Here is a 13,675-nt window from a genome sequence, read left to right as displayed (position 1 = left end):
AATCCAGTCCAAACACAAATCAGACTTGTCAATCATCTTGTTGTGTGTTTGTGAAAGTGTTTTCATGCGGCTGAGTAGGAAAGTTGTGGTTGTACACATGGATCAATGGTCTGCGCTGAATGGCTGCGTTCTGCCAGAGGTGGAGATTGGACATGAGCGCTGTGATCTGCTCCAGTCGTTCTCACAGCAGGACATCTGGCAGTTTTAACTATAGTTTGACCAGTGATACATGGAAACAAAACACAAGAGAAGTATGAGGCAACACTGTGCTCTCAAACATGGAATATTCAAGGAATTCCTGGCAGAATTCCTGGGAACATTTGTCTTGGTTGTAAGTAACATCTTCTATATGAACTGTTTGTGTTTCTTTTTGAATAATTGTGTAAAATCATACAAAATGGTGTTTTGTAATAGATATTTGCATTAATATTGATTTAACACTTTTTTCAGATGTTTTTCCAAAGGTTTTTGACTTCTAAGATCATGTTCATGTCTGTCGCTTAGAAATGTACAGATTTAGTCCTTTAAGATGTTCAATTAAGCCTTATATTCCATTATATGTATAGTTGTAAAAATGATAAATATACAAAATACACTAGTCTGTTGTTAATTTACCACCTATTCTTGAATTCTAAGTTCATTCAACCTGTTGAGGCCCACACTGTTCAGAGATGTCCAAGGTCTTTTCAGACATTAAAGAGAGCTTACAGTCATTTAAAATCTGTTTTTTTTTTTTCTTCTTTATTAGTTATTTGGCTGTGGCTCCGTAGCTCAGACTGTCCTGAGTCGAAACACCCTCGGGGAGCCTCTTACCGTCCACATCGGCTTCTCTGTGGGGCTGATGATGGCATCTTACGTGGCCGGTGGAGTGTCAGGTAAAAACAAATGGACATATTAATAAGTGCTTTTGCGCCAAACTAAAGTTGAACTGATTTCACATCCTGTCAGCTGTGTTTTATATGGAGATCTGGATTTAATGTAAATGCAATACACTTGAACTAATAATTACTTGTGCATACTGCTGAGATCACTTTCCCACTCTATTTGATAATGGAATCCTATCAAATCAACTGAAAATATGGTCCAGCTTTAACAATGCAGTAGTTAATGTTAGTGTGTGTGTTCTGCTCCTTTGACACTGTATAATCTACTGTTTAGTGTTACAGTCTTTATGATGCAAAATAATTCATGGTTAATACTAACGACCTGTGCCAGAACACATAAAACAGTCTATTGTAAAGTATGTATTGTAATGAAAGCGCTAACAATGTTCCTCATGAGGCTGGAGTCTTGTAATAATCAAACTTTATGCCCTCCTGTCGAGCCATGTGCCACCTCAGTATCAGCAGGAACGTGCCAGCTCTCTGTCCAGATTCAATGAATGTGCACTGACCATTGATTTCTCAGTGCTAGTGCACAGCCTTTCTGGGGTCATACATAACCCTGGGCACTAAATGTCCTGCAAACTCCATTGATCATAGGCTACGTTCATCTGTCTATGGCAGAGACAAAGACTGCTTGCCTCATCTGAGCAGAAGCTAACTCAGATTCTGCATCAGACGGAGCAAATGGGTTTCACATGGACAGATCACAGACTGCTCTGTAATCTGTTTTTTAACCTTTAAACACTGGCAGAATACATCTGGCCTTTTTTAATAAGTTAAAAAAAAGGAACTGAATCACTCTGCCCATTGTTTTTTTGACTTATGTGGTGAATTTCTAATATGTGCCATTATTCTGTGTGTCTGCTCCTGAACATACATAACAAAACCCCTCACCCCCTGGGGGCTGCTCCCCTTCTGCTGCTCCCTCGTAAATGTGACGGCCCTGCTAATGATGGAGAGGATATCATGCCAGTCGACCCCACCCCTCGCAACCTTTTTCACTCCCTGCTTTGTCTTCCGATCCCAGGGGGGCATGTGAACCCTGCTGTGTCTCTGGCCATGGTGATTCTGGGCAAACTGAAGATCTGGAAGTTTCCATTTTATGTCATCGCCCAGTTTCTTGGTGCTTTTGCCGGGGCAGCTGCAGTCTTTGGATTATACTACGGTGACTAAACCTGACATCTCAGTCGTCACAGAGGAAACATCTCAGACACATGCTCATCAGTGAAAGGAATAGTGATTACATGCTACTTAAAGCTCTTTTATTCTGCATTCCCACAGATGCATTCATGGACTTCACCAGTGGGATTCTGTCAGTGACAGGAATCAATGCAACAGGTCACATTTTCGCCTCATATCCTGCGAGACACCTGTCAGTTCTTGGTGGCTTCATCGACCAGGTGAGGTCTGGTCCCCATTGTGACATAATGACCCCCTGTTCCCCATCTACTCTGCATTGGCGCTTCCACTCAGGCTCTAAATACTGTGCAGTATTTTCTAGGAAATGTGACTAATGCAGAATTGATTGCCCCATTTAGTCTGAGAACACCCCCTCTTTTGCTGAGTTTTGGGTCTAATGACCCACTTCCTGGTGTTCACTGGAGGTCACTTCTATACTTTACGTAATTTCTAGCCAGTTTAGTTAGTGCAGTGACCGAAAAATAACACATTTACCTATTTAAAGCTCATCGGGTGAATCACTGAGATGGGTTTAAATGGTGTGAGTATGTGAAATGGTTCAGTTCAGGTCACTAAGAACATAAACAGGCACAATACGTTCAGAGAAAAGAAGCAATGCTATTTATTATAAAAGATAGTGATGCCAGTATTACCACAAGTGTTGCTGAATTCATACAACAGCAGCATGATAATGATTTTCACGGAGAATCATTCAGTCGATACATAGAAATGTGTATATTTTCTAATAAAACATGGAGTTTTGTTTTATACAAATGTCATTTGCATCAGAAGTCAAGTTTATTGTAGTCCAGTACTACAAAGTATGTCTCAAAAACAAAAACATAAATTACATATAAGACAGAAAAATCCATGTTATTAAAAGTGAGGTCAGACAGATGAGTAAATGCACACCTGTATGTGAACAAGCACATACAAAAAAAAAAAAAAACAACAGATGGAACTGAACACACCATTTATTTCCACATTCAGGCAACCCAAAGCCTGTGGATGTTTACTCTGAGGTAGGTTTGTTAAAGTGGACCTGCAGGTATCTAAGCAGGAGCTGTCTCATGTAGGTGTTTTAATGCAGTAAAAAAATATATGAGGCATAAATACTTGTGCTTTAAGGAATAATATCCAGAACACGCAGTGACCCAGGTACATTTTCAGTTCTCCGTGTTGATGCGTGCCCTCTGCTCATCCAGGTGGTGGGGACGGGGATGCTGGTGCTGTGTATCCTTGCGATCATCGATGGTGGAAACATTGGAGCTCCTAAAGGTGTGGAGCCTCTGGCCATCGGTCTGATCATCATGGCCATCGGTGTGTCCATGGGACTGAACTGTGGTTACCCCCTGAACCCTGCTCGAGACCTGGGACCCCGACTGTTCACAGCTGTGGCAGGATGGGGTATGGAGGTCTTCAGGTAACTGGACAAACCAGGACCACAGATGAGGAGTTGGGTTGTTACATATGAAGGCTCCAGCCAGTGATTTATGGTCATTGTTGATTAGTGTGAGACTCAGTAACTGTAAAATACTGATTATGCAAGAAGACATAATCAGATGTTCTGTTTGGTCCACAGCATAAAGGCATTTGGCTGTAATAGACCAGTGTAGAGCCCAGAATATACGGAAATTTAATAGTAAAATCAGTGATGTAACTCCAATCAAAAACTGTAGGTGTTGATTTGATTTTTTTAATAGTTGGCAAAATGTCCTGCTCTGGAATAGAATAGAATACAATACAATACAATATAACTCTCTAGGAAATTATGCACAAGACAGAATTAGCACACATATAAGAAAAAAAGGAAAGAAAAAAAAAAAGAAAATCATAATAACAATAGCTATAGAAACAGTTGTGAACTAGGAAATTGCACAAAAATAATGAATAGAATAGAATAGAATAGAATAGAATAGAATAGAATAGAATAGAATAGAATAGAATAGAATAGAACCCTCTCGGAAATTATGTACAAGACAGAATTAGCACACATAAAAGAAAAAAAAGAAAGACAATAAAGAAAATCATGGTAACAACAATAGCTATAGAGACAGTTGTGAACTAGGAAATTGCACAAGAATAATGAACAGAATAGAATAGAATAGAATAGAATAGAATAGAATAGAATAGAATAGAATAGAATAGAATAGAATAGAATAGAATAGAATAGAATAGACTTTTCTCGGTTCTACTGATACAAACTTCACAAGGCTTAAATGCAGGCACATGTTTCTGTCACATGCATTTACAACACAGTTACTGAGTTCACATCAAGAAAATACATGTAATAATGCAATAATGCTCCAACTTTTGCCACAGATTCATTTAAGAAGGTTTAAAATACATCAGGGAAATCCTGCTTGTCTGTTTTCAGTCCATCCAAATTAAATCCCTGGTTGAAATTTCTTCTAAAGTATGACATCAATATGATCCATTGTGTTATATAACATCACATGCATCAGATGAAGTCAATGTTTGTGAATGATGCAGCCATGACACCAGTGACCCCAGCGTTAGAGGAGTTCACAACTAAGACTACAATTAATGGTGAAAAAATTATTTTACTAACAGAAATGAAAATTAAAGACAATTTTCAAAGACACATGAACTATAAAACTACAGTAAACAATGCAAAATGAACTAATAAAATAGACTTGCATGTAAAATGAGCCTTATTTTCCACCAGTATTCATGGTTAATTGCTTTGGGGCATGTTTTTTTGTATTTTTTTCTACTTATATAAAGCAAAGTCTTACTCATAATATATGACAAACTGAAGCTAACTGTAAAACTGACTAAAAGGCAAGTAATACCTGATAATAAAAGTCAAAGTAAGACTAAAACTACACTAGAATCAAACCGACCTGAGCAACAAATACTAATAAAATGTAATGAAAATTTGCAGATAATCGTAACTCTCTGACCGGCAGCGGCCTCTCCTTCAGCTCTGATTTTCACTCTTTCTTCTCTGATATATCTTGCTCGGCTGCTCACAGCACTGCAGACTACTGGTGGTGGATCCCTGTGGCGGGGCCCATGGTGGGGGGTGTGGTCGCAGCCGTGATTTACTACCTGCTCATCGAGCTGCACCACCACCGCGATGAGCCAGAGAAGCCCCACGAGGAGGAGGAAGAGGAAGAGGAAGACGAGGAGGACGAGGACAGCAGCCTGAAGGACAAATATGAGATGATCACCATGAGCTAAAAGAACAAGAGACATTAACCTCCGGGACTGACTTGTACATGATCACACTCAGCTGTTTTACTGTCAATCAACCTGAAGAACCACCAGCAACAGGTTTCCTCTGTCAGTGCGCTCTTTTTGCAAACTCATAGGCTGTAGACTGACGTTATGTTCTGCAGAGACACTGCTGCGACCACTAGAAAACTCAAGGGTTAAAAAAGGAAGTCCAATAGAAAAGCTGCAGGTAGTCTCACAAAATTAGCAGCAAGATTTGTTTGGTGTGGGCTGTGTGTAGAAATACAGAAAACAAGCAAAACATACAATCATCTCTATGAAATAACCCTGGTTTAGTTTAATGCTGGACTGTCTTTCCTGCAGCTGCACTTTCATTCTTGGTTTCATAAAAGCATGAAAATCTCAGTCCTTTGTGTTTCACATGGGTAACTGCACCGTTAACTGCATATATGTGTTGTAAATACTGTTTTGTAAATATTAGAGATGAAAACACCCTTCCTTTTGCATTTGCTCAACTGAAAACAGTAGGAATGAGCGTAACAGTAACACTTTACAACATTAATTAGCATTAGTTAATACAGAAATAAGCATTAAGTAACAGTAATCAGTAGCATCCAGGTGGCTTTTTTTTACATTAAATAATTGTCTTGATTGGAAACAGCATGATGTAACAGTTTTTGTGGTACTTTTTTTTCCACAGAATGTCCTTTACATTGGACAGCATTTTTTATTTATTTGTTTGTTTATCATTATTATTATTATTATTATTATTATTATTATTATTATTATTATTATTATTATTATTATTATTCCTTTTTTTTAATTTATTTTTTTAAGTACACCTATGCATGCAAAATGTTTTTTTCTGGGTCCCAAGAGGATGTACTTTTATTAATATTAGTTAATCCAATAACCAAAATAAACTAATGTAATTAGGAATCAGTTATTTGTGATGTTTATATTAACTATGGTATTCATTTATACATTATTTAGCAGTTTAAAAATGCTACTTATATAGTCAATACTGGATGCAGTTGTAAATGTACATAATGCTTATTACTGCATTAACTAATGTTAATTAATGTACTCCCATTGTAAAGTGTTACTGAGTAATAGTTTTACATGCATGCTTTTCTGTTGTTAGGATCATTCTTTCTGTACTTTAGGTGATTATTATTTATAGACACTAATAATGTGCTTTGGTTCTAATTTGTAATTATTATTCTCTTATTTTGCAAAACAAAAAGGTCCTGTGTTTTGTTCATTATTTATCACTTTAACTCTACATTAAAGTTTCTACAAATATCAATTTCTTAAGTTTCAAGTTTCTAGTTTATTTAGGTTTTATTTTCATTGAATTAAAAATTATTGAAGTCGAAGTGATTTAAAAAGACATAGATATACTATATACACATAGGCTTGGGACATGTGCATGACAGATGTAGAGTTTCTAAGGTTAAACATTAAAGACAGGATAAATATAGTGAAAAACTAGAGAATAAAGTAAGTTTTGGTCTGGATGTTTCTTAAGTTTTTTCCACTTTCAAAGACGTCATTACTGAGCCTGTATCATCTGTTTTATTAACTGAAACCGGCATTTTTAGCTTTATATAACAAAACACACTGTAATAACAATGCATATGTACCTTTACCTTTATATATCCTCATCTATCACTGTGTGGGCTTTAATTGTCTGTTTGACAAAGCGAGAGATGATGAAAACAAACGGCATAAATCTTTCCTGTAAAAATCAAAAGCAGACATTTGTATCAGTCTGAGATTGAACGCCTTTAAAAAATAATTGGATGAGCACTGACACAAGTGATGGATGATGGAATCAGATGTTACTGGTACACAGGAAAGTAATACCTCACAGTATCAGCGCAGAATAAAAGAATACTTCATTTATGAGCATGAACCTCTACTTTTAATGTCATGTATATCAAAGATGATCTGAGTGGCACTGGGGAGTCAGGTTTTAACTCGACCATACGCTTCAGGAGGTAACTACTGTCACTGAGCTGAAGAAATAGGAATCGAATTAATGAGTGAAACCTTCAGGGAACCACGAAGACTCCTCACAGCTGCAGGTCAGTAATCACATGTGGCAGCCAGTTGAATTAAAAAAAAACAGTCTGAGATACCTTCGGAAATAAATGAAAACTAGATTTAGATACAGATCAGCACTTAAATATTCCTGTCAACCAGGAGAGAGGCTGAAAATGTTTAAATATTCAGCACGAGGAGCTGAAGCGTAATGATCACACTACTGCTCATGTGAGTTTGTTTGTGTGCATATGGTGACCAGAGGGAGATGGGCTTGTACAGACACACTGGTCACTCAATAGTGATCCATGTGTGCTGTCATGTGTTTGACGATGCACAACTTGTCAAATATAAACAACAAACAGGTCTGGTTTTCTGAGAAGTAAGTTTTTGAAAAAAATCTGTAAATGAGTTCAATATGAGGAATGTTTCTGTAAAGCAGCTGCTCATCCTTTACAACTGGATCAAAGAGCGCCATCCCTCTGTTTACAGATTAGAGCTTTTAAAACATTTTTATCCAGTGAAAACTACGTGTCTGCCAGTGCATGACAGTCTGTTTCTGACACTGTTTTGATAAAAAAGATCATCAAAATAATGAGAATTTTTTTTTCATGATATTGGGATACTTGGTTTAACCCATGAAGGCCCAGTGCTACAGTTATAGCAGTTCCCAAATGCATTTTTCTCTCTTTTTAATTAAAAAAAAAAAAATCATTCATCACCATTTATTATGATATTATCCTTTGTATTTTCCTATATCTAATTTATTGATCAAGTAGATGGTCATAAAAGCTCCGATTAAAGTTGAGGGTTATTATATCAGAAACAGAGAAAACTGAAGAAAAGGTGACTTTTTTCAGCAAATCTATCATTAACTGAACATAAACCAAGTGTCTCCATCCACCGTCATGTATCAAACTCCGTGGGTTTTACTGGTGAATTATTGTTGTAGAAGATGATGGTGTTTCCACTGATGAAGTAAAGTGGGATGTTGCAATCTCTAATGTTCTCATTTTAAACAAGACATGATGTATGACCACCTGTTGTGTAACATGTCAACATGTCAGGCTTGTTTGTTTCCTTCTCTGTCCAAAACCAACATGTCAGGGCTTTTCCATCTACCCTCTTTAAAAGGAATACATCACTGACCTCACTGTCCAAGTATCCCATTTACTGTTAAAGGTAAAATGTGTACATGGGTGGAGTTTGGGATTGACCACTTACAAGGTGACCTAACATGGAAACGACTGAATGGTTATAAGCTCTGTAACTTCACTGCTGAGGCAGAGAGCAGAAACCAAGACTATGGACGAGTGTGGTCTGTTGTCTCAATAGTCTTACATATTTAACAATATACTTGCTTTAACCCCGATTCAGTGACTTCTGTGTTCATTCTAAATTACTTTCCAGAGTGCTTTCCTCCATGACATCATGTCCAAATGGGTCATATCTGATGACCATGAAAAGATGACAAACTGCATTTTACATTAATTATTTACATGTATTGATAGGATTAGTGGATCAACAGATATTAAACATTTTTTATTTTATTTCATTTTATTCATTTATATATATATATATATATATATATATATATATATATATATATATATATATATATATATATATATATATATATATATGTTTGTTTGTTTGTTCTTTTTTCTTTTTATTTTCTTTTTATTTATTTATTTATTTATTTATTTATTTATTTATTTATTTATTTAGACTTTTTGGTTCACTGGTGGATGTTTGGGTTTTATGGGTTAAATAATGATAGGTACTATTTTCAGTTTTCAGTCACTGTCTCGTTATTTCACATCAGCGTTACTGGGCTTCCACATACATATGTCAGTGATGTTAAAGTGTTGCATTATGGGTTTAATGAGCTGAAACCCTGCCTTTGTAGACTCATAGTTCCCACAGGACAGCGTTACTACAAACATATGATAAATATTATTTTATTTCAGAGGCCATATACATACAGCCCAATATGATCTCAAGTGGATGTCTGGGTTTAGTAAAACTGTACACAGTAATACTGAATGACCAGGCCTGAACATATGGATTTTTTCTTTTGTTGATGACACAAACATATTCCAAGATGACAATAACAGGATTCATCAGGATCAAACTGAGACAGACTTGTTTGAGAAGAATGAGACGTCATGTTCACTTATGGAAATGGGGTCCAGACCTGAACCCCAAGAGAGAATCTTTGAGATGTAATGGAGAGCACTTCCAACTCAGCCATCATCAATAAAAACCTCAGTGGAAAATTCATCAAGTCCAGACAAAAAAAAAAGCTGTGACTTAAAAAACACCACAGCAAACGTGTTGAATGATCAAAGCTCAAGGCGGTCCAATGAAATATTGTGAGACTTTTTGTTGCTTGGATAGTGGATGGAGTAATGATATGTGAATTCATTTTCTGGAGGAGTTTCTACATGTTGACCTCAGCAAAGCAACATGAAATGCAGAGAAGGCATCATTTGTACAAGACTTAACACAGAACCTATGAAAAGTTTCCAGAAGATAAAAAATATGTAACAAGAGGCCATGATGTAAGAGATGTAGAAAGATGAAAACTATGTACTGCATTAAAAAAAGAATATAAAGTGACCTGCAGAGACAGTGTTTCGGTGAATGGCTTAACAGAAATGTAGATATAGGGCAGTTTTTGAAGATTATGTCCCAAGAAGACATCAGATTTTTCTTTGGGGTCTCAAGCTGAAAAACTCAGGGAATCACTGCTGTTGGTAAAACCCAGTGATGCATATTTGTCCTCTGTAGTGGACAAGGGTTTTATTTAAATTTAGATTTATTAAAAAAAAACAAAAAAAAAACGAACAAACTGATATTTCCACTGCAAAGAATATTCCATAAAAAATAAATAAATAATTCATCTGAAATCTTGCATCATGCTGTTTTCACATCCAAGACAATTATTTAATCCAAAAAAAGCAAACATTTTTACCTTCCTATGTCTCAGGAGGTTTAAACCCAATAGGAAGTTAAAACGAGCTCAACTTTTTCAGCATAAGATGTTGAGGTCAACCGATATGTGTGTTCATAAGGCCGATGCCAATTTTGAAAATTTGGTCTGCCGATAGCTGATATTTACAACAGATTTTTGAGACTGATTTTTTTTTAAAGCACATTGACCATAAAATACAAATGAAACACTCAGATAATTAAGATTTTTATGCAGCAATATAGATTAAATTATTAATACACGTACATATAGTATCCTTTCAACATTTATTGAACTTCAAGTGCTGCCCACACAGGTGCCTCATCAAATATCTTATAATTTTTTTTTTTTACTACGGATCGAAAATCGGCTTTCAAAAAAAAAAAAACAAAAAAATTAAAAATTAAGGCCGATAGCCGATATTGAAAAAAATTGATACATTGGTCCGATATATCAGCTGGCCAGTATATCAGTCTACCTCTAATAAGATGCATATTTGATATTAAATATATTTGATAGTAAAACACTGCACATTAAGTTTTCACACTTTTACTTAAGTAAAGTTTTTAACCCTTTCATGCATAGTGGTCACTACAGTGGACAGTTATTCTACAGCTGTTTTCTTGTATAATCATGGGTCTTGTTGTTTTAGTTCCATATCAGCCAACACAGCGGACACATATGCACCATCCCATACACTGACATTCACACCACTACTGTAACTTTGCTGTTCTTGATAAACCTGATCTGCAGTAACATGTTTCAGTGTAAATGAATTGCTAATTGTTATTAGACTGTATTAACAGTTTTATTCAACAAAAAGGTTTCTTTTTTTCATATCGTCTCCATGAAGTGAGTAATAACTGGAGTATGTTCAAATGTGAGGAAAACATCAGATTAGCTGCATTCAAAATGTTTTTATTTCATAGTTTTCACACAGTGTAACACTTTTTGATGATGGGTTTTAAATACATGGTTCTTTGTTTCAAAAATTAGACACATGGTGTCCAGCTGAGTGGACATATTTGTAACTCCATGAAAAATAGGTTCATAAAAAAAAATACTTCAATCGTATTGTTTTTTTATTTTATTTTCATGCCTAAAGAGGAATAAAATCACTGAAGAAAAAAATGTTGACAAAGGTTCTCATAATTAATGCATGAATTATAAAATGTGAATTTCTTTCTTCTTTTTTGTATTGCACTTCCGGAGATGCACAATGAAAATAATTTTAAAATAATCAAAAAATAAACATAATAATAATAATTCATGCGACAGTTTTTAATGCAGAACTTTGACTTGTAGTTCCATTCACCAGCTAATCACACACTGAATGGGGGTCCCAGTGACTATTATCTGACACTAAACAATGAAGTAGGAGTGATTTCTTTGGCCCTAGTGTATTTCCATTCTTTGTTTCTCGGTCTCCTGGATCAGCTGCTCAATGGGGAGAGGGTTGACTGCCACTCCGTGCGGTCTGGGTGACACTCAGGAGGCCGGTGCTGGTTTTACAATCATGCTTTGTCACTGTGAGTCCAGACAAAAGGTGCATCTTATGGGCCCCTGACGTCAGCTCCTCGCCTCGGCCTCCTTCCTCTGGACTGTTTCAGCGTGACATCAGCATGAGAGGGAAAATGGAATCTGACACGGCAAAAGATAAACACATCAAAACACAACTCGCCGTTGCACTACCCACAAAGTATTGAACTCTTGTTGTAGATGACTGTTCTCGTTCATGTCACAGTCGGTCACTGCAGCAGAGGATCCACATAGAAAATCAATGTCGGGCTATGCACATTTCATCGCATGTGCAGTTGTGTGTCCAGGATCTGACTTAAACGTTCCTATAGTGGTTACATCATAAAATACACCCGTGAGGAGAAAAATAATCAATGAGGACGTGCAGTGCGTGATAGTTTCTTATAAACACATGGCAGAAAAGAATCACAGACATCTGAGTTTTAAGTCAGTTTTGCAATTTGTTTTTTTCCTGGTCAGTATCTTTATTAAGTTTTTCATGTAACAAAAACAAAAAACAAAAAAAAACAACAACAACCCACACACAAAAGAATTAATACAAATATAAAGCAAGAGGCTGGAGAGGCATGAATGGAAAGTTATGCCATGTGTAACAAAAATAAAATACAGTTTCTGTCCCTTCACATATACAACATGTCATTATGAACAGTCAAATATACATAGACACAAACCAGCATAGACAAGCACATAAACATACAAACAGTGCTGTCATTTTAGTAATTTTAACATAAAACAAACAGAACAGACAATAATTGGTGTTTGATTTCCAGTGTGGTTGGTGATTGCTAAGGTTGTATTGGTGGAAACAACAGAGGTGAGGGGTCATTTCAGGATGATGATGATGATGATGATGATGATGATGATGATGATGATGATGGTGGTGGTGGTGGTGGTGGTGGTGGTGGTGAGTTGGCTCATCTGGTTCCAGCAGCAGCTGCTCCCTCTGCTGTGGATGGACTTCAACTGCATTTAGCAAAAACAAAGCTCAGTCTGAAGTATTTCTAATGAACTGGATTTTCATTCAACAGATCTCTTCTTCAGGTTTGCATTGTTTGACTTTTTGCTTTAATCATTTTTTATTTTGCACTTTAGGGAGAACTTGGAGGGAAAAACACTCTAGCACTAATAAGAGGATTTGGCAGTTCAACTCAGGCAAGTCTGACACCATATTTGTGCCTTTTAGTTAAAAATATCCTTCTCTGCACCTTAACATAGACACATTGTCTCGGGAAAACAGGGGGAATTTTACAAAAACAGAAACTGGTTCTTTAAAATAAGACTCAAATTATTCAGAATCTGACTGATTACAACATCAAGACTAAATAGAACATAAATGTTTTAGTGAAACTTCACCAACTTTTAGTCACTAATAAAGAAAAAATAAGTTTAAAATGCTGGTTGGCTGTAGTTTCTAACATACAGTCTTGGGCTAAAATGCAAAATTTTGATTAACCCATAAAGACCCAAACATCCACTAGTGTCCAATACTATCTACTGATGTAAAATGTTTAATAACTTATGATTAACTGATTCTATCAGTCCATGTAAATAACTGGTGTAAAATACAGTTTGTTATCTTTTCATGGTCATCAGATATGACCCATTTGGACGTTCAGAGGCTCCACACTGAACATGGAAACACTGTCATCTTCTACAACATTGATAAAACCCATGGAGTTTGATAAATGACAGTTTATATTCAGTTATTTATATCTGAAAAAGTCACTTTTTCATCAGTTTTCTTTGTTTTTGATATAACCCTCAAATTTATTCTGAGCTTTTATGAACATCTACATGATCAGTGAATTAAATAGAGGAAAATGCATGATTATGACTGAAAAAACACAAAGTG

The 13,675-nt window shown here is 36.1% G+C and overlaps 1 protein-coding gene across 1 annotated transcript; it reads left to right on the top strand.

Moving 5' to 3' along the window:
• The first annotated feature begins 91 nt into the window (after positions 1-91).
• Positions 92-5,669, top strand: aqp9a (aquaporin 9a). Its single transcript, XM_030136656.1, has 6 exons — positions 92-331; positions 749-875; positions 1,912-2,049; positions 2,166-2,284; positions 3,269-3,486; positions 5,063-5,669. The coding sequence occupies exons 1-6, from the start codon at positions 230-232 to the stop codon at positions 5,268-5,270; spliced, it is 912 nt and encodes a 303-aa protein (XP_029992516.1). The 5' UTR covers positions 92-229; the 3' UTR covers positions 5,271-5,669.
• The last annotated feature ends 8,006 nt before the right edge of the window (positions 5,670-13,675 follow it).

This window comes from Sphaeramia orbicularis, chromosome 6 (assembly GCF_902148855.1).
Source record: "Sphaeramia orbicularis chromosome 6, fSphaOr1.1, whole genome shotgun sequence".
NCBI lineage: Eukaryota > Metazoa > Chordata > Actinopteri > Kurtiformes > Apogonidae > Sphaeramia > Sphaeramia orbicularis.
Note: the sequence above shows the minus strand (reverse complement) of the source record. Positions and strands in the feature narration are given on the sequence as shown.

What these genes read in the sequence shown, in the direction of transcription:
- aqp9a (XM_030136656.1), top strand. Translation starts at nt 230, where the DNA reads ATGGAAACAAAACACAAGAGAAGTATGAGGCAACACTGTGCTCTCAAA. An exon ending in CGTGGCCGGTGGAGTGTCAG is followed by an intron (nt 876 to 1,911) that starts GTAAAAACAAAT and finishes TTCCGATCCCAG; the next exon opens with GGGGGCATGTGAACCCTGCT. An exon ending in TTGGTGGCTTCATCGACCAG is followed by an intron (nt 2,285 to 3,268) that starts GTGAGGTCTGGT and finishes CTGCTCATCCAG; the next exon opens with GTGGTGGGGACGGGGATGCT.